The sequence below is a fragment of the Panthera tigris genome, chromosome C1, assembly GCF_018350195.1.
Source record: "Panthera tigris isolate Pti1 chromosome C1, P.tigris_Pti1_mat1.1, whole genome shotgun sequence".
In the NCBI taxonomy this organism is placed as follows: domain Eukaryota; kingdom Metazoa; phylum Chordata; class Mammalia; order Carnivora; family Felidae; genus Panthera; species Panthera tigris.
The window spans coordinates 184,843,888-184,864,653 of NC_056667.1; the positions used below are offsets into that span (position 1 = coordinate 184,843,888).

The following is a 20,766-nucleotide window of genomic DNA, read 5'->3' on the forward strand; positions in this document are numbered from 1 at the left end:
TAAGGGATGAAGAAGGGGGCACCCCCCTACTTTTGAGGACATTTCTATCCTGAAAGCCATACATAGCACTATGCTTATATCCCATTGGCCAACATTGTCATTAACCCCACCCAGCTACAGAAAAGACGGAAAATGTATTTTTCATTTCGGGCAACCATGTGTGGGGCTAAAAATTGGGGTTCCTTTTACCAAAAAAAAAAAAAGAATGAGAGAACAGATATGAGGGAACAAATAGCAGTTTCTGCCACTGAGAAGCAGAGAAATACAGTCAACATGGATAATAACACACAAATATTCCAAGAAGTATTTACAATTGGGCATTTTACTTTGTATGTCATCAAAGATGCAGATAAGGGTGAAAGCAAATGTGCAATGTACTCATACTTTCAAATTTTCAGGCCTTTATATGTACAGACTCTTTTTTAGTTTGGCCTTGTTTTTGGCAATCTGATGTCCAGTTGTTTTGAAAGACTAGATATCTGTATGATTATATAAGATTTGATAGAGTGGCCCACAGCACTCGAGTAACCAGTTTACTCACTAGATTACTGGTTTATTACAAATAATAAAGGTATTAAAGGATATGCATCAATAGCCAGATGAAGACATAGGATGAGGTCCAGAACAAAAGAGTTCCAGACCCCATGGAGGTGGGGCCTGGCATGGGTGGCAATCAAGAATCTGTAAGATTCTAAATAATAGCAGCTAAGACCTCATTTGAACTTAACTCTATACTCAAGAGTCTTTGAATGGTGATGTCCTCTAAGGTCAGAGCTATACTGGAAAGAGCATTTTGGGAAACATATTATCTTTAATTATGCTTTTTCCAGGTCTACTCACAGGAACTAAGTATGGCTGTAGAGTGGGAGGCTGTGGCACCTGCACAGTGATGATATCATGCTATAACCCCTTTATCAAGAAGATAAGGTACCTTGCAGCAAAGTCCAGATATGGTTGTATTTTTAGAGTCTTAAACTTTGTTTTTATTCCTTCACTTGATAATATGTATTGAGCACCTGCTGTGTGACAAGAACTGTGCTAGGCACTGGGGGTACAATGATGGACAAGATAGACATGTTCCCAGGAATATGAATCGGTTAGAAAAAAATGTACCATCAATGAGGATAACATATGGTCAAAGAATCCCCTGTTGAAAGTTGAAAGGCTGTCTGATTCCCTGTGCTGTCTGGGGAGGAAAGAAGGGTGAACTGGCAGTGAAGGATAATGCCATCATCACACTTTTATATTACTATTACAGCCTACTAACTGATATCCTTGCTCCCACCCTTGACCCTCCCCCCACCCCCACCACTTGGTAAATCCCATACATCAGTCAGAGAGATCACTTTCAAGTATAAATCAGATCACCATACTTTTTCCTATATTGGTTTTCCATTACATTTAACATCTCTTTATGTTTGATATTTATCCTTCTTCATGTTTGCCGAGTTTCTTGGATCTGTGGCTTGATGTCTTCTATCAGCTTTGGAAATTTCTCAAGCCATCATCTCTTCAAATATTTATTCTTTCTCCTCTCTCCCCCCCTCCTCTCTCTCATCTCCTCTCTCTCCCCTTTCTCTCTCTCCTCTCTCCCCCCTCTTCTCTCTTCTTTCTCCCCTCTCTCCCACCTCCTCTCTCTCTTCTCTTCCCCCTCCTTTCTCTTGGACTCTGATTATGCCAATCTTAGATCATTTTGCATCATTATACAGATCTCAGATGAAAGCTAAGTATCTGAGCACTGCTAAGATTTCAGAGATCTGCCTGGATTTCACAGCCAAGTCACCTGCTTCCTGAACTCTGGATTATCCCTCCCTTTACAGCCTAGCAGCCCACTTTTGAGTTCACCAGGGTGTTCTCTTTGCTCTCCCATCTCACATCTATGCTTTGGGAGATCTCTTGCAGCCATGCCTCCCTGCCTTTAGCCTCTGGAGGGTGGCAGTTGCCCTGTACTCTGTGAAGCCTGAGTGACTTCAGTTTTCTCTCAATTCTCCTCCTTCCCCCCCCCCCACCTCCTGCTCCATCTTTCTCCTCTAAGAGTCCATGTGCATGAAGAGTTTTTTTCAGCTCTCTTTCCCTACCCCTAGTTTTAGGGTATTACCCTATTTTTAGGGTATTACTCTCAGCACTCAGTGAAGTTTGATGGGGAAGAGTTTGAGGAAAGTGCAGTCCAGCTTTGTATTTTAATTTGTGACATCAGCCCATATTAAATGTTTGTTGAAAGTTGGTCTTGTTTCTCCTTACTCCATCTCCGTTCATTTCAGTTAGAGATGAGAACAGCTGTTACCACGTCTCTCTTATAAAGGACTTCTACTTAATGGAGTTTAGTTCACTTAAGTTTCTTTACATACTCAGCATCTGATGAATTTTAAAAAACTATAATTATATAGCTTATATGGCCTGCTTTGGATTTTAGAATGAGAGTGAAGGTCTCTTAGAACTTTCTAGATGAAGCCTTAAAGTTACCTACCTTGCTCCTCCCTGTCTCCCAGCCTGGAATCCTACCATTCCTCCTGTGTTCATTGTGCTCCAACTTCCCTGACCTTTCTGTCCCTCTTTCTGTCCCTGAACATCCCAAGCTCATTTCTGCCACCTGGGCATGTGTTGTCCTCTGCGTGGGATGTTTATTCCCTTAACCTTTCATGTCTGACTCCTTCAAATCATTCAGGTTCCAGCAAAAATGTTATATTATCAGTCCTCTCTGATCACTTTAAAATAGCAATGCCCAAATCGCCTCTGCAACTCCTTATTCCCTTAGCCTGTATTATTTTTTTCATAGCACTTCTCACTATCTCAGTTTATGTATGCATGTATGTATGTGTGTGTGTGTGTGTGTGTGTGTGTATATATATAGTCTATGTATATTTGTATTGTCTGTCTTCCCTCAACTAAAATATATATTGTAAAAGGGGAGGAATTTTATCTGTCTTGTTCAGCAATGAATCATAATGCCTGGAACTCTGTCTGGCACACAGTAAAACACTCAATAAATATATACATGTAGTTATAAATGAATAATATTCTCATAATCTTTATTTTGTGTTTATGGGTGCAATACTGCTTAAAAACCTATACATTTTGCTTCTAAAAAATGGGCATGAGCTGAAGACAGAATGTATTTGCAAAGCCTGAAGAATTGTGTAAAACTCACCATAGTGGAGGTGCTGGGTGAATGCTCAGTTCCCTTTCCCACTGGATACAATATAATTTTTACTTTTGCATTCTGAAGATAATATGCAGCCGAGGCCTGTCAGATCCCCATATGCTCTCTGTAAGGTGCTGCTATCACCACAATAGAAAGCACAGGAAGCACCAAGACCAGATTCATCCTGTTCAGATGAGGGTATGCTTCTTCCTCATAGGGTTTCTGTGCTTCAAAAAGCATGGCTAGCCCCATAGGTTAAAGTAAGAGAACAGTATGAGCCCCACTGCTTGGTCACTGCCCATACATGAAACTGAGCTGGAAACCAGGAGTGAAGCCTGGGTTGTGTGGCTATTTTGTAACTGATTTCTCAGAAATCAGCTGAAAGAGCAGAAGACTTTTTCTTTTGGAAGAAAACTCTGACATTGCCGAGTTTGTTTTTTTGTTCTAATTAGATGGGACCTATCCTTCTTACATCTTCCAAACTCAAAGAAACGAGAGACATGTGCATTGAGGGTTATAATTTTGTAGTTTTTTTACAAAGTGGAAAATAATCTGATTTTAAAGCTGAATGAAAATCTCAGCTCCCAAAAAGATTTGTTAAATGTAGGATTTATTCAGAAGACATATAATAGGAGTTTTAGTAAATTTGGAGACGTTTCTCATAAGGCAGCACCTTGTTAGGACTTTACCTCAAATGAAAGGGCACCTCAGACTCCTGACTTTAAATTATTTATATGTTGCCCATAAAAATGCTGTTGTTACTTGTTTTTCTCTAGGTTAAAGAGGTTCACTTATGAGGAGAGGATACAAGAGGGAAAAGATAGGGGTGACATAGAGAGTAACCAAACATCACATTCTCTGGGCTTGAAGGAATTTCAGGTCCTGTTTATGTCCTATGAAACCTCATTACTTGGAGGGAGCGAATTCTGCCTGGATGCTCTTTTGAGACCTGGCTGTTCACAGCCATGAGATATTCTTTCTTTTAGTAGACACTGCTGAGATCCTGGTGTTGCAGTGTAGCCAGAAGACAGCTTCCAAAATGGGGTTTCACCTTTGAAGTTAGACTCCAAAGAGAAAATGCTAAGAAGGAAAAAGTTTGGTAGAGAAATAGGCAGTGTTTCCTTCTTGATTGTCTTCTGGCTTAATGGTTGCACTTTGTAAACAAATTTCTATGTGCTAAAGTGATAGGGCAGTGGTGGGCAGTCAGAAGGCACTCAGGAGGTTTTGTATTGTTTTGTTTTCTCAACTTGAGTGCAATTTGCTTCACTTCTCTGAAGGACTTAAAGGGGGTAACCTTTATTTTAGTGATTCCCATTCCAGACTACACACTGAAACCACTGGGAATCTAAAAAATATATATCTATACTCTTGGTCTGAGGTGCTTCTTGGGCCTTGGAAATTTTAAACTTCCTCTGGTGATTCCATAGGCTGAGAACCTGTAATGAAAGGTGAGGACCAGTAATCACAGCCACCCAGTCTGAGAAAAGGAGACACCTAGGATGAGAAGGATTTTCCAGGGCCTCTCCTCCAATTTTAATGTGCAAGCAAGTTGCCTGGGGATCTTGTTAGAGTGCAGGTTCTTATTCAGTGCATCTGGGGTGGGGCCCAACATTCTGCACTTCTAACCTTTCTGTGCTTCCAGGAGAGGATTGCCAAGTGTCAGGGCACCCAGTGTGGATTCAGCACTCCTGGGATGGTAATGTCCATCTATCTACACATTGCTGAGGAACCATCCAGGGCCCTCTCTGGATCAGTTAACTGATGCCCTTGGTGGTAGGTTATATAATATATAATATTTATATATATACTTAAATATTTATTTACATTTAAATATATATTTATTTATATTTATGTATATAATATTAATTTATATATTTATATTTCTATAATGTATATAATATATATTTATATATATTTAAATTTATATTTATATATAATTTATATATATAACTTACATAGATGTAATATGTGTGTGTATATGTGTGTGTGTATATATTTATTTATTTTGACATTTTAAAAAATGTTTATTTTTGAGAGAGAGAGTGAGTGAGCACAAGCAGGGGAGGGGCTCGAGTGCACAAACTGTCAGATCAGGACCTGAGTCAAAGCCAGAAGCCCAACCGACTGAGCCACCCAGGCACCCGTGTGTTTTTATTTTTAAATAATGGTGATGGTGAGAGCTGATATTAGACACTATGTGCCACATGCTATATTAATACTATATAAAGATTATCTCATTTAATCTTTATGATACTTTTGTAAGATAGGCATTATTACCATCCCATGTCGTAGATGGAGAAACTGAGGTTTAGAGAGTTTAATTTAAAGTTATACCACCAATAAGTGGAAGAGTTACTTTGTTCAAGTCAAGATTCAAACAAGATCCACACGTTGCACTTTGCTCATATAGTTCTTGTCTTTCTTAATTTAAAAGTCTCCTCCCTTTTTTATTGTTTGCTTATTTTTACAAACAAAGCCAGTTTATTCATTTGCTCTTGGAAAGGGTCCAGTTTTCTCTACATGCCACTGTCTACCACCACTCTCTCCTTGGAGTGGGTGCTCTCAAGATCATATTAGATATCAGAGGGCTGTTGATGAATACTACATGAGATCAAAGAGATTGAGATATTCTGGTGATACTTATTTCAAATAACTTTATCCAGTCTAGAGTGATTTGATCAAGTTTAACAGCTCAGTTGTGTGTGGGGGTGGAGGAGGTCTTCATTAATAATATTCTAAACAATTTTTAAAATTAAAAAAACTTTTTTAATGTTTATTTACTTTTGAGGGAGAGAGACAGAGCACAAGCAGGGGAAGGGCAGAGAGAGAGGGGGACACAGAATCTGAAGCAGGCTCCAGGCTCTGAGCTGTGAGCAGAGTCTGACACAGGGCTCGAACTCACGAACTATGAGATCATGACCTGAGCCAAAGTCAGATGCTTAACCAAGTGAGCCACCAGGCGCCCCCCCCCCACTTTTTTAATTAAAAAAAATTTTTTTAACTAAACAATTTTTTAAAACAATAGCCTCCCAGATTCTATTTCTGGTGAAACTCTTCATGGCTCTGTCTTTTCCTCCTGACTCCTGAGGACCCTGTTTCCCTGCCAGAGAACACGAGGTTAAAGCTCATATTTCTAGTTCGTTTGCACACATGGAAGACCAGAGCAAATGGAAATAATAAGGAGAGATACAGCACATAAACTGTCTCCTTCTTGATTTCCTTTAGATTCTATTATGCATTAGATCTCATGGATGTTTATAATGTGAACAAGTGATGAGGGAGTTTTCAAATTTTAGTGTGCTTATGACTTCCATGGGGAATGTGAAGAGTAAAAATTAAATCCTGGGATTAAACCCCAGAGAACTTGCTCCAATGGCTTTGTTTTTTCAGTGACATCATAGATTGGGGGGGTGGGGGAGAATGTGGCCTATGGACCATTTGAGAGAAACACTGGCCTAATGATTTATTGTAAATAAATTGTGTGTTCAGTTGCTTCAAAAGTTTAATAATTGCCTTTGCTGCTATGTAATGACTTTGATCGGTCAACTGAAGCTTAGTTTTTTAATGTGCCTGTAGACCAAGTTTCTAGCTTGAAATCATTGTGTTCTTTGAGCACCTAGCACAAGCAGAAGATACAAAACTGTTTACAGAGAGAAAACACAAATAGCTGAGCTGTTGAACTCTACCTCAGGACTCTCAACCCAATACCCCAAGTTGCTGACAAAAAATATCTGACTTTGTAGATTATATAGACTGAAATGTCAAATAGGGCTTTCTTCTTGGATGGGGCCCTTACTTCCATCATGATTTGGCAGACTGTGTCTCTCTCTAGGTTACTTGAGTAACACAGTTGAGTTTTTCTCCTTCAGGTAACCTATGCCATACCCCTGGATACAGGCCCATAACTGATGCATGCAAGACTTTCTATAAAGTAGAAAGGAACACATTATTGAATGTGTTTTGTTCTAATTAAACAAAATATTTATCAGATGTGTTAGGGGAATAGCCATTGTTACTCATACAAGGTCCCTTCTTATCCCAAGGTCTATAATTGCTGTTTGTTATTTGATTTTGGGTAGCTGCTTACTCTCATTTACTGAACTTGCCCTGGTAGTCACATAATGAGTACCTGAGCACTTTGATATTAGCTGTAGGTCATTGTTTCAAGGGGTCTTTCGTGATCTGTTTGTCTGTATCAGGTGCCCTGCCCCTGGTTGCTCCTGCAGCCCTCTGTGCACACCCACATCACAGCATTGGTCACACTGTAGTGTAATTCCCATTTGCTCTCCTATCTGTCCACCAGGCAGCACGCTGCTTGACAGTGGAGACTGTGTATCTCCAGGACTGGTCACCATGCACCGATTGAGTGGCCACTCTATCAGTATTTGCTACATGAATAAATGAACAAACAACCTTGATATAAGGGACATACGACTGCCCTTTGGATGTTAAACTATGAAATCAGTATGTCATAAATAAGAACGGATAAATAATCATAATAATTGTTAATATATAATTAATTATTAAATATTATTAATAGTCAACTATTATTAATATTTACTGCTGAGTGCCAGACCTTGTTATAAGATTTTTACATATTTTAAATTCTTTTTAATGTTTATTTTTCACACACACACACACACACAGGGTGTGAGTGGAGAAGGGGCAGAGAGAGAGGGAGACACAGAATCCAAAGCAGACTCCAGGCTCTGAGCCGTCAGCACAGAGCCTGATGTGGGGCTCAAACCCATGAACCGTGAGATCATGACCTGAGCCGAAGTCGGACAGGTCAACTAATTTTCTCATTAACTTAGATTTTTTTTCTTTCTATAATTTATTTTTTTATAATTTACATCCAAGTTAGCACATGGTACAACAATGATTTCAGGAGTAGTTTCCTTAAGCCGCTTACCCATTTAGCCCATCCCCCCTCTCACAACCACTCCAGTAACCCTCTGCTTGTTCTCCATATTTAAGAGTCTGTAATGTTTTGTCCCCCTCCCTGTTTTTATATTATTTTTGCTTCCCTTCCCTTATGTTCATCTGTTTTGTATCTTAAAGTAGCTTAGATTTTTTTTATTAGAAGTTAGTATGGATATGTTTACACACACATGGTTCTTTTCAATAACATTTAGCAGTATTGATTATGTATTATGTTTCAACTAGTAGTCACACTTTTATTTAGTAGTTAGTAGAGGGGACTTTGCTTCCCACCTGGGATCTACATTTCATGTCCAGCTTCAGTAACTCACCCCAGAAGACCAACCCCTTCTGAGGCTGGACCAGCTGCTTTTCCACCTAGGTGAGGACCAAGTACCCGACTAGAATCAAGATTTAGTCCATAGAGGAGTGACATCAGTAAGATGGTGAAATGGGAGTTTTCTCCTGTCTTCTCCCCCAGAGAACACCAATTTTAACAATTATCCATGGGTAAGAGTGACTTATGGGAATCCAAGAGTCCAGTGGAGAAATCCCACCACACCATTAGAACAAAAACAACAACAAATCCAGGACTGTATGCATTGAAGAGAGTGAGAGGAACAGTTTCACTTTATCACCATCATCCTTCCCCCAAAATGGCACAGCTTAGTGCCAAGACAGACCTTCTTGACTCATGATTTATCCCATGGGGGAAGGTGAGAGTATATGAGTGGGTACTTGGCTTCCCCAGCTGTGTAGACGCTGCCATAGAGGCCTACTTCGTTCTCACCCCATACAGAATACTGAAGAATGTTGCACAATCTGGGGGCAAGGGAAGGGCTGGGAGAAGCAGCCAGGGCTCTGAGGGGGCATCAGTAGGACATGGATCCTACCAACCGTGAGCTACAAGAAAACACGGGATTCAACAAGATCAGGAAAACAATACTTGAACTAAATGAGAGATTTACAGAGAGATAGAGATAATAATAATTTAAAAAAGAGGCAAACAGAAATTCTGGAGCTGAAGAATATAATGAATGGAATCAGGAACAAGACAGGGATGCCCACTGTCATCACTGCTATTCAACATAGTACTAGAAGTCCTAGCCAAACAGTTAGGCAAGAAAAAGAAACAAAAGGCATCCAAACTGGAAAGAAAGAAGTAAAATTGTCCATGCATATGACATGGTCTTATGTGTAGAAAACCCTGAAGACTCTACCAAAACATTTTTAGAACTAATCAATGAATTCAGTAAAGTTGCAGGATATAAAATCAATGTACAAAAATCAGTTGTGTTGCTATATACTAACAAGCTATCAGAAAGAGATTAAGAAACAATCCATTTATAATAGCATTGAAAACAATAAAATACTAAGGAATAAATTTAACCAAAGAAGCGAAGATCTAAACACTGGGGGGAAAAAAAAGATATTGTTGAAAAATTGAGGAAGGCAGAAATAAATGGAAAGTTATCCCACATTCATGGATTGGAAGAATTAGTGTTGTTAAAATGTTCATACTACCAGAGCAATCTACAAATTCAATGCAATCCCTAACAAAATTCCATTGGCAATTTTCACAGAAATAGAAAAAAAATCTTAAAATTTGCACAAAACCAAAAAAAGACCCTGAATAGGCAATGCAATTTTGAGAAAAAACAAAGCTGGAAGTGTCACACTTCCTGATTTCAAAGTATTTACAAAGCTATAGCAATCAAAACAATATGACAGTGGCATGAAAACAGACCCACAGACCAACGGAACAGAATTGAAAGCCCAGATATAACTCATGCATATATGGTCAACTAATATTTGACGGAGTGCCAAGAGCACACAATGGAGAAAGGATAGTGTCTTCCATAAATGCTTTAGGGAAACCTGAATGAAATTTTACCTTTACACCACTCACAAAAATGAACTCAAAATGTATTAAAGACTTAAACGTAAAACTTGAATCCATAAAGCCAAAATAAAAGGGAGAAAACTCCTTGACATTGGTCTTGGCAATGATTTTTTTGGGTATGAAACAAAAAGCACAGGCAACAAAAGGAAGAATAAACAGGTGGTATTACTTCAAACTAAGCTTCTTCACAGTGAAGGAAACAGTCAACAAAGTGAAAAGTCAAACTACAGAATGGGAGAAAATATTTGCAAACCATGCATCTAATAGGGAGTTAATATACAATTATATCAGGAATTCATGCACCTCAATAGCAAAAATAAATAAAACTCCAGTAATTTGATTAACTAATGGGCAAAGGGTCTGAATAGACATATTTTTATAAAACCGACAGATAGTCAACAGGTACTTGAAAAGGTACCCAACATCACTAGTCATCAGGGAAATGGAAATCAAAACCACAGTGAGATACCTCACACCTGTTAGGATAGCTGTTATCAAAAAGTCAAAAGTGTTGGCAAGGATATGAAGAAAAGGGTACCCTTGTACACTGTTAATGGGAATATAAATTGGTGTAGCCACTGTGGAAAACTGTAATTTCCTCAAAAAATTAAACATAGAGCCACCATAGGATCCAACAATCCTACTTCTGGGTATATATCTGAAGGTGATGAAATTAGTCCCTTGAAGAGATATCCTAACTCTCATATTCATTGCAGGATTATTCACTATAGACAGGATATGGAAATAATCTAAGTGTCCATCAACAGATGAATGTAAACACACACACACACAGACAAACACACACACACAGGAATACTATTCAGCCATGACAAAGTAGGAAATCCTGCCATTTGCAACAACACACTTGAATCTAGAAGGCATTTTGCTTAGCCAGATAAAGACAAATATTGTATGATCCTACTTATATGTAGAATGTACAAAAGAAAAAAAATTGCACTCCTAGAAACAGAGAACATAATGATGATTACCAGGGGTTGGAGGCTGGTAGAATGGGAAATGCTGGTTAAAGGGTACAGACCTTCAGTTATAAGATGAATAAGCTCTGAGGATCTAATTTACAGCATGGTGACTATAGTTAGCATTACTGAGTTGTGTAGTTGAAATTTGCTAAAAGACTAGACCTCAAGTGTTCTCACAACACACACACAGAAGCGTGGTAACTATGTGAGATGATGGATGTGTTAATTAACCTGATTGTGGTACTCATTTAACAAAACATACCTATGTAAAACAATCACATTGTACACCTTAAATATATAATTTTATTTTTCAGTTATACTTCAATAAAGCTGAAAAATAGTAAGATCAGTAATAAATTCTTGATTATTTGTGTTTCACCCACTGGACTTCTGGCTTTTTCAAAGTAAAGAAAATGGGGTTTACTGTTAGTCGAATGAATAAGTGAATTACCAGAATTTCAGGAAGTAAATAAGGTTAGTGAAATGTAAATTTTTTATAAGGTTTTCTCAGGACATGAGCAGACACTAAAAATTCTTCTTTTTAGGAAGAATTAATGGCTGCCCAAATTAACTCATTTGAGGTATTCCAACATGTATCCTCTCCATTCTCCACCTCTAATAAAAAAAAAAAAAAAACTATCCTAATAACTTTATTCTTCATTCCAGATATTGCTGTGGTTCAAGTATAGCTATCTATAGGAGAGAAAACACATTGACCCCTTAATGTCTCTTAGATGTTTTTTTTTTTTTTAATTTCTGGTTGTTGTTGTTGTTATTTTAGTTTATTTATTTTTAGAGAGAGTGTGTGTGCATGCAAGTGGGGGAGGGGCAGAGAGAGAAGGAGTGAGAGAATCCCAGGCAGGCTCCATGCTGTCAGCACAGAGCCCAACTCGGGACTCTATCTCACGAATTATGAGATGACCTGAGCTGAGATCAAGAGTCAGATGCTTAACCAACTGACCCACCCAGGTTCTCCAATGTCTCTTAATTTTAAAAAAGGCTATTCAAGTCTTTTTTCAAGGGCTAGAAGCAAAGTGAAGATGTTAGGGAAATGGAAGAACAGACAATGGCAATTTAGGGAAACATTCTTATGCTCGGCTGGTGTCTGGTGCTGCTGCCTCCTCTGCTTTCCCAAACTGCAAAGAGAACGTGCAGGAAGTTGAGCTTTGGAGGCCCATTGGCATCTGCACTATGTTGCTGGTGACTAGGTCTTTGTTAGAGCCCTTGACTTAGAACCCAGAGATTATGGCTGGCCAGCTGGCTTTTTGTCTGTCTACTGTGTGTCTTTCTTCTGACCTCATTCCACAAATGATTTAAAGTAGTTAGAGTTGCCGGATGACAATAATTCCTTTTATTTTCTCTTTTTAAAGATAAGTCCAAAACTCTTCTCAGAAGATGAGTCTCTGCCGTTGGATTCAACTCAAGAACCGATATTTCCTCCAGAGCTAATGTTAAGGCAAAGTTGAGCTTGTTTTAGAGCAATTCCTTGTGAGATGTTTAGGAAGGGTATTTGCTTATGGGTCTTATCAAAAGCTGATTGACAAGTAGGTAATATCCATCTGTCATTGTTAGCCCAAAGTCTAAGTATGAGACTAAGGCAGAGATGTGTGAATGAGGGTGGAGCCATCAGGAGGGGACAGTTGACTATAAAAAGCAACAGATAGTATGTTAAGAAAATGTCATGAAATGACATCACAACATTTATAAATATAGACATGTTTTCTACTTCCAGCTTTGTTGAAGTTTAGTCTTCCATAGAATTATTTGACAAAATTAAGCATATTAAAATATTTCTTTTTTTTTATTTTAGAGAGAGAGAGCATGAGCAGGGGAAAGGGGCAGAAGGAGAGAGAGAGAGAGAGAGAGAGAGAGAGAGAGAGAGAGAATGAGAATCCCAACCAGGCTCCACATGGAGCCTGATGCAGGGCTCATTCACACAACCCTGGGATCATAACCCAAGCTGAAAACAAGAGTTGGACACTCAACCAACTGAGCCACCCAGGCGCCCCACATGTTAAAATATTTCTAAACATTGAAGAAGAGGGAGAGAATATTCAAACCAGGAAAAAGTGAGAGCCAAAGCACACCATTGCAAATGAGCATGAAACTCTGTGTTGCACCACCTGGCCAATGGGGAGGAAGGAAAATGCAGAAGGCTGCATACCCTCCACAAGCCCACAGGAGGAAGCATCCTGGGACCCTGGGAGGAACACTTATTAGAACTGAGAGAAATGGATCACTTGGGTCTTTATATAACACTTTAAACATTACACCTAATGGTTATTTTTTTATAATTTAAAATTTTTAATGTAAAATTAAAGGCAACAAAGTGTATTTTTTTAATCTAGGAATATTGACTAGAGGAAGCTGAATGGAAGGCATAAGACTACAAAGTAGAAGCTTTAAGTGATGTCACTTGATTCACCCAAGAAATTGTATTAGTTTGCTGTTAATTGGAGGAGTCTACACTTGGCTTTATTTTTTCCTCTTTTGACTGCCTGGTGACAGTATGTCATACATGATGTTAATCTTCTATTCTCAGAAGCTGGATATAACCCCTCTGGTTCTTCGTTGACTCCATCTATTATGAGAAAACACCCTCATAAGCAATATTGAGAGAAAATTACTCTTCAGAAGCAATATTAAGAAAATTTTGTGATTCTTATTAAAGTGACCATACTAATTTCTATATCACATGAAGAATATACTTGGCTTCTAGTCTAGTGTGGTCAGCTGGTTGTAGCATGGGATTAATGAGGCCAGTATGCTTCAGGTGCCCTTCAGGTATAGAAAATTTATTCAGAGAAATCCTTTTAGTTGTATGCTCTCTAGCCAATAATCTTGTAACTGTTTGTCACAAGGGGAATCAAGAAAAAGAATGCCTGGGTGATTACCTACAATCACTAAGACGACTACAAGGCAGTCTTCCCCACGTTCCTCCAACCCACTGAGCCCTTTTCCTGTGATGACCTGTTTCACAATAATCTTGTGGAGTGGCTGCCATCATCATGTTATAGGTGAGAGAAATGAAGCTGAATCCAGAGAACAAAGTCAACTACATGAAGGTGACCCTCAACAAGTGGAAGAAATGCTCTACTGAGAGAAAATATGTTCACCTCATTATGAGCTTTCGGCACACCACCTAGTCAAACAACAGACAGAAACAAAATAACTGAGTGGTGTTAAAATCTTCTACAGCTCTGTGCTCTACTTACAATTCTTCTCCAAGCTCACAAGCCATTAACAGTCAGCCTGGGGGATGCCCAGCTAGCCTATGTGTTTTTAATTTGGGTTGTCTCCTTCTATTCTATGGCTTTTAGGCACAGGGTTGTTGCCTCCACTCTGGCCCTTCTAAGACCCTCTGGCCTATTTTAAATATCTACAATGGTTCTACTTTTCAGGACCCTGTTCAGTGTCGTAGCCTTGGAGACAAGTATGAGAGTGCTATAGAAGATCTTCATTCTAGACATCCCTGCAGCACACTAAACTATGAGGTTAGTGGCTTTTTGTTTTTTTAATTCAAAAGCCAGTGGCTCCTTTACCTGGACACTCCACTTATCTCTCAGTGATTCTCAAGCTTTAGAAGCTCAAGCTTCCCTTTTGGTGAACTTAATCTTTCTTTAATAAGTTAATTAAAATTTCAAACTCAATGAAGAATCAGAACTAAAAATAAAACTAGCAATGGCAGTTTTTTAAAAATTTCTTTTTGTGTTTTGCTCTGTGTCCTTGTACCACGGACATGAATGAGCTGGCTAGCTTGCCACATGCTCTCTGCCCTTGGCATTGTGGAAGCTAGACACAACCAGAGTCACATTCCATGTCAAGGCCATGGGGCTGTTTTGATTTCATTTATAGAGGAGCAGAAAACCCAGCCCTTGGAAGCTGGTGAAAATGCAGTAACAGTTTTCTAAAAGAGCTATTGATTTGCTCTTTTTTTAAATAAACAGAAATGTTTGCTCCCCCAGTCTCATTTTCCAGGTGTCATTTAGAGTTGAATCAAAGTAAGTTCTAAGAGTTATTCAAGCTCTCCTAATGAAAGCTAACTATTAGAACAGAATTCCTCATGACTTTCAAATGGAATTTTCTACCACAACATCATAAAGCCAGCCTGTTAGTAAACTGGATAAGATTTGATGTGTTTTTCCTTGAAATTATTATCGAGAAACTTTTATTATCGACAAAGTTTTATTAAGTCAAGAACATGACAAGGCTTTTTAAAGCATCAGTTCATTGAATCTGTTGGGTTTAGTTGTAAAAGCTTACAGTATGTCATAACGAACATTGCAGTTGGTATATATATCTTGAGATTTTAAGTTCAATATGTTCAAAAATTCAAGGACACCAAACTCCATTGAAAGTGATGATATTGAAAGTTTAAAAAAGCTGCTATCTTTCCTGGTGTTCTGCAAAATATGGCAGTTGCAACCTTTGGCTTATAAATACCCTAACATTGCTTTGACAATGCAATAAACCTCAGAAAGGAGCAACAACAAATTAATGAGCATCCAGATCACCCAAAGAAAAGCGATAATCTTTACACAGCTGCTAATCATAAAAGGGAGCTTGTTATTATAGATTGCAAGGCCGAGTTTGGGAAGCAGTTTATCTTCCACACAGATGTGTTTTCTTCTTGTTTTCCTGTGTTTTTTCATACACTATCACACATATCTACATTGCTAGAGCAACTTCAGCACTCATAACAAGCATTTTTTCCCCCAAATCAGTTCATTTGCTTTGAAAGCATTTCGACACAGCTTTGGGAGATCACCAATTTAAAGAGACAAATCCTTTCCCCCATGGTACCTTCAGCCACATAACAAGCAGAAGCAAGGAGTCAAGTACAGCCTCTTTCACCAGTAGATTCATCCCAACTGACTGACCGCCCCCCCCCAACCAAAAAAAGGGTTGTATCTTCAGCTAATATAATCAATTGTGTATTTGTTATAGAATAGGAGAAAAATATATTTTGTGGGATTTTTTCTTCACTCTTTCCTCAGGCCTCACACAGCAGGGTTTCAGAAGGCTTTTTTTGAATACTATGAAGTATTTCATTATTGAGAATAAAAACTATTATGTCATAGAAAACTCTCAGAACCTTTACAGATATGTAAGAATGTCTTTCCTTAATGTTGAAGCTTATAAAGTACCTGGAATTTTGCTCTTCAGGATGGAAAAAATCTCATAGGATTTAAAAAAATAATTTATTGTCATGTTACAGTGTAGTCTTGGCTTCGGGAGTAGATTCCTGTGATTCATCACTTACATACAACACCCAGTGCTCATCCCAGCAAGTGTTCTCCGGTGGGCATCTCATAGGATTTTTTTTTTTTTAAGATGTGGGTTGGAGCACCTGTGTGACTAGGTTAGTTAAGCATCTGACTCTTGATCTCAACTCATGTCTTGATCCCACAGTCATGATCAAGTCCCACACTGGGCTCCACACTAGGTGTGAAGCCTACTTAAAATAAAAAAATAAAATAACATAACGTAATAAAAAAGTGTGGGTGATTTTCACTCAAGTTGAAAGCCCAGCACAGAATCACAGCATAGTACTTTGGGAGTATTTTACAGAAGGAGTTAATCCCTACCACATGGAACATGAAAAACCATATTTGATGGAGTCCCCATACATTTTTTTTTTCTCTTGATCACCTTCTCAGCTCCTCAAAGGAGAAAGACAAAAGGCCTGCTGGGAGCACTTGTTCCTAAGGACAGAGTGATGAGCTGTGTCAGTGGGGCTGGTGTGTGTTGGGGCTGCATCAGATCCCTGTTCATGCCTGAACCACCCCCCCAGTTCCTCTCAGCTTCCCTCTTTCCCTACATTTATGGCCTGACGTCAGTCTTTATTTAATGGTGTCAAGACCAAGTTCTAAATTATTTTTCTTCATAATCTTCTGCTTTCTAGTTTATAAATTCAGGATGAATGCAACCTCCCCCCAAATTAGCCAATATACCTTTTTCATGCATTGTATTATAGTAACTACAAAATTGAAGTTTACATTTAAATGAAACAATTATGGACACTAGAATAAAAAATGCGTATCAGTAAATGTATATTTTGTAGAACAGTAAATTAAAAATTTTTAAAAATTTACATCCAAGTTAATTAGCATATAGTATAATAATGATTTCAGGAGTAGAATCCAGTGATTCATTCCCTAAATATAACACCCAGTGCTCATGCCAACAGTAATGCCCCTTGCCCATTTAGTCCATCCCCCCTCCCACAATCCCTCCAGCAACCCTCAGTTTGTTCTCTATATTTAAGAGTCTCTTATGTTTTGTCCCCCTCCCTGTTTTTATATTATTTTTGCTTCCCTTACTTTATGTTCAGCTGTTTTATGTCTTAAATTCCACATATGAGTGAACTCATATGATATTTGTCTTTCTCTGACTGATTTTGCATAGCATTAACATACTCTAGTTCCATCCACGTTGTTGCAAATCACAAGATTTCATTCTTTTTGATTACCAAGTAATACTCTACTGTATATGTACCACATCTTCTTTATCCATACATCTGTCGATGGACATTTTTTGGCTATTGTCAATAGCATTGCTATAAACATTGGGGTGCATATGTCCCTTTGAAACAGCATACTGTATCCTTTGGATAAATACTTAGTAGTGCAATTGCTGGGTCGTAGGGTAGTTCAATTTTTAATTTTTTGAGGAGCCTCCATATGTTTTCCAGAGTGGCTGCACCAGTTTGCATTCCCACCAGCAGTGCAAAAGGGTTCCCCTTTCTCCGCATCCTTGCCAACATCTGTTGTTGCCTGAGTTGTTCATGTTAGGCATTCTGACTGGTATGAGGTGATATCTTATTGTGGTTTTGATTTGTATTGCCCTGATGATGAGTGGTGTTGAACATTTTTTCATGTGTCTGTTAGCCATCTGGATGTCTTCTTTGGAAAAGGGTCTGTTCATGTCTTTTCTTCACTTGATTATTTGTCTTTTGGGTGTTGAGTTTGATAAGTTCTTTATAGATTTTGAATACTAACCCTTCATCTGATATGTCGTTTGCAAATATCTTCTCCCATTCCATCAGTTGCCTTTTAGTTTTGCTGATTGTTTCCTTCGCTATGCAGGAGCTTTTTATTTTGATGAGGTCCCAATAGTTCATTTTTGCTTTTGTTTCCCTTGTCTCCAGAGACATGTTGAGTAAGAGTTGCTGTGGCCAAGGTCAAAGAGGTTTTTGCCTGCTTTTTCCTCTAGGATTTTGATGGCTTCCTGTCTTACGTTTAGGTCTTCATTCATTTTGAATTTATTTTTGTGTATGGTGTTAAGAATGTAGAACAGTAAATTTTGTATGAAATAAGAATAAGTTCATAGCATCCCACACATGTATCTTGTGCCAAGTTAATTTTAGGAATCTCTCTACTTCCTGCATATAATTGTCAGTCAACATTTGGCTGATATTTTACTTTTTATCAGTTATATTATAAAGACAGTAGGTTTTAATTTTTTACAAATAACCAGTAAAAATGCTGCACATGTTTTCAAATTATACTTGCCACTTTCCATTTCTCTCTTGATGTTCCAGGCCTGCCCCTGCCTGGACAGCCTCTGATCTATCTCAAGCCAAAGGTTTATTTTTTGAGTCCCTCAAATAGATTGACAGTGATCCAAGACCACTCTTCTGTAGTCCCGTGAGCATCAGAGGCTATGGGAGAAGTGTGTTTCTCAGTTATCTTTATGTGAGTTTCCTCATTGCTTCTTGAGTGACAATTTTCCTGGAATTTCCACTGCCCACACTGCTGTCACCGGTCCCCTTAGCAGCCATAGCCTTCATACTGTTCTCTGGGCTTGGCCTCTGTTCTTTCCTTTATAAACCCCTCCTTTTTCATACATCCAGTTCTTCTCCCAATAACCAACCAACTGGGAAAGCTAACAACTCTCTCATATTTGAAATACTGGGGGAAATATTATGTTTCTTAATCGCCACTTTGGTTAATGATGCATATTTAAGGTATTTATAGAACCAGTATAGCAAGACAGTTTATTCCATAAGTCTCTAAGAAAGAGTAATATTAGTAAATCATTTATCAAAATGCAGGTCCCTTTGTCTTCATTCTTTTTTTTTTAATGTTTATTTATTTTTGAGAGAGAGAGACCGACCAAGCACGAGTGGGGAAGAGGTAGAGAGAGAGGAACACACAGAATCTGAAGCAGGCTCCAGGCTCTGAGCTGTCAGCACAGAGTCCAATGTGGGACTCGAACCCACAGACTATGAGATCATGACCTGAGCCAAAGTCGGATTTTAACTGACTGAGCCACCCAGGTGCCTCATTTCCTTTTAATTTTTGTTTATTTCTGAAAGAGAGAGAGAGAGAAAGAGAGAAACCGAGCACAAGCGGGAGAACAGCAGAGAGAGAGGATCCTTGTTTTCATTCTTTATCAGGACTGTCCAAGTTATGAGTTTTACCAATTATTTCTTCGCTTCCTTACTTGGCATAGGAAAAGAAGGGCCCTTTTGTTGACAGCATGCCCTCAGTATTTTATAAAACATAGTCATGATACCATCATGCTCTTCTGAAAAATATTATATATTTCATTGCTTAGATATAACAGTAAAATAATTTTGATAATAAAATTTAAAGAAGTAATGAGCATTAAAAGGATATAATTTTACATTTTCGGGAAGAAGTCTTTGTATTCACTTACATAAATGGAATTTGCATTAGAGATATTTGTGTTCTGTATTCAGAAAACGTGGGCAAAAAATAACAGCATCATGACTATACATGCCAGTTTGCCTGCTGTATTTTTGAAATGGGCTTATTGTCCTGGTGTTATTATTAAGAGTGACTCTTTTCAGTTTCAAAAGTGTTCTGGTTTTGGTGTTAATTATATAGCTGCTCTCTTATGGGAGATGTGCATCATATTATAAATTATAAAAGTGATTATAAAAATGATATGTTGGGGGGGGGCACCTGGGTGGCCCAGTCAGTTAAGTGTCCAGCTCTTGATTTTGGCTCAGGTCATGATCTCACAGTTTGTGGGTTTGAGCCCTGTGTCAGGGTCTGTGCTGACAAGCATGGAGGCTGCTTGGGATTTTCTCTCTCCCTCCCTCTCTGCCCCTCCCTGCTCGTGCTGTATCTCAAAAATAAATAAACATTTAAAAAAAATGAATAAAATGATATGTTGGTTATTGATTAAACAGAGTGTAGACTCAAAGCAGCTTCCTCAAGACCCAGTTGAGCATCGCATCATGCATCTGTCTGGTATTAAGCATGCCACAGGTTAAGCCATTTACTGTGATGACATGCCTACAGTGGACCAGGAACTTTTCTTGATTTTTGTAACAAGTTTAAGAGCTCATGCTAAGATTGTGTAAGTGCTAAAATTCCTAATAGGCATTAATGATTGCCTTTTCGTCTAAGTCATATTAGTGGTAAGTAATGGTACAAAGAGGATTGGCTGTTTGTTGGCGATATCCAATGCAGATTAGAGGGGAACTTAGATCAAAATGTAGGATTTACTACAATTTGTCCTTCCATATACAGTTGACCCTTGAACCACACAGGTTTGAACTGAGCAGGTCCACTTACATGCGGATTTTTTTTGTACCAGGACTATAAAAACGTTTTCTTTTCTTTATCTTACTTTATTGTAAAAATATAGTATATAATACATATTACATACAAATATGTGTTAATCCACTGTTGATGTTATCAGTCAGGCTTCTGGTCAACAGTAGGCCCTTAGTAGTTAAATGTTAGAAGAGTCGAAAGTTATATGCAAATTTTCAGTGGTGTAGGGGGTCAGTTCTCTTAACTCCTTCATTGCTCAAGGGTCAACTTCATTCAAGTTCAAGTAAT

The 20,766-nt window shown here is 38.4% G+C and overlaps 1 protein-coding gene across 1 annotated transcript in view; it reads left to right on the forward strand.

Moving 5' to 3' along the window:
- The window catches only part of LOC102949513 (aldehyde oxidase), an 88,927-nt gene that overhangs the window by 2,581 nt on the left and 65,580 nt on the right, over positions 1–20,766 (forward strand). The window contains 13 exon segments of the mRNA XM_042993908.1: positions 829–927; positions 3,227–3,328; positions 4,712–4,718; positions 4,785–4,844; positions 4,846–4,915; positions 7,012–7,073; positions 8,544–8,572; positions 11,351–11,379; positions 11,382–11,419; positions 12,316–12,401; positions 13,807–13,831; positions 14,266–14,439; positions 20,109–20,278. Of these exon segments, the coding sequence (XP_042849842.1) occupies positions 829–927; positions 3,227–3,328; positions 4,712–4,718; positions 4,785–4,844; positions 4,846–4,915; positions 7,012–7,073; positions 8,544–8,572; positions 11,351–11,379; positions 11,382–11,419; positions 12,316–12,401; positions 13,807–13,831; positions 14,266–14,439; positions 20,109–20,278 (951 nt within the window).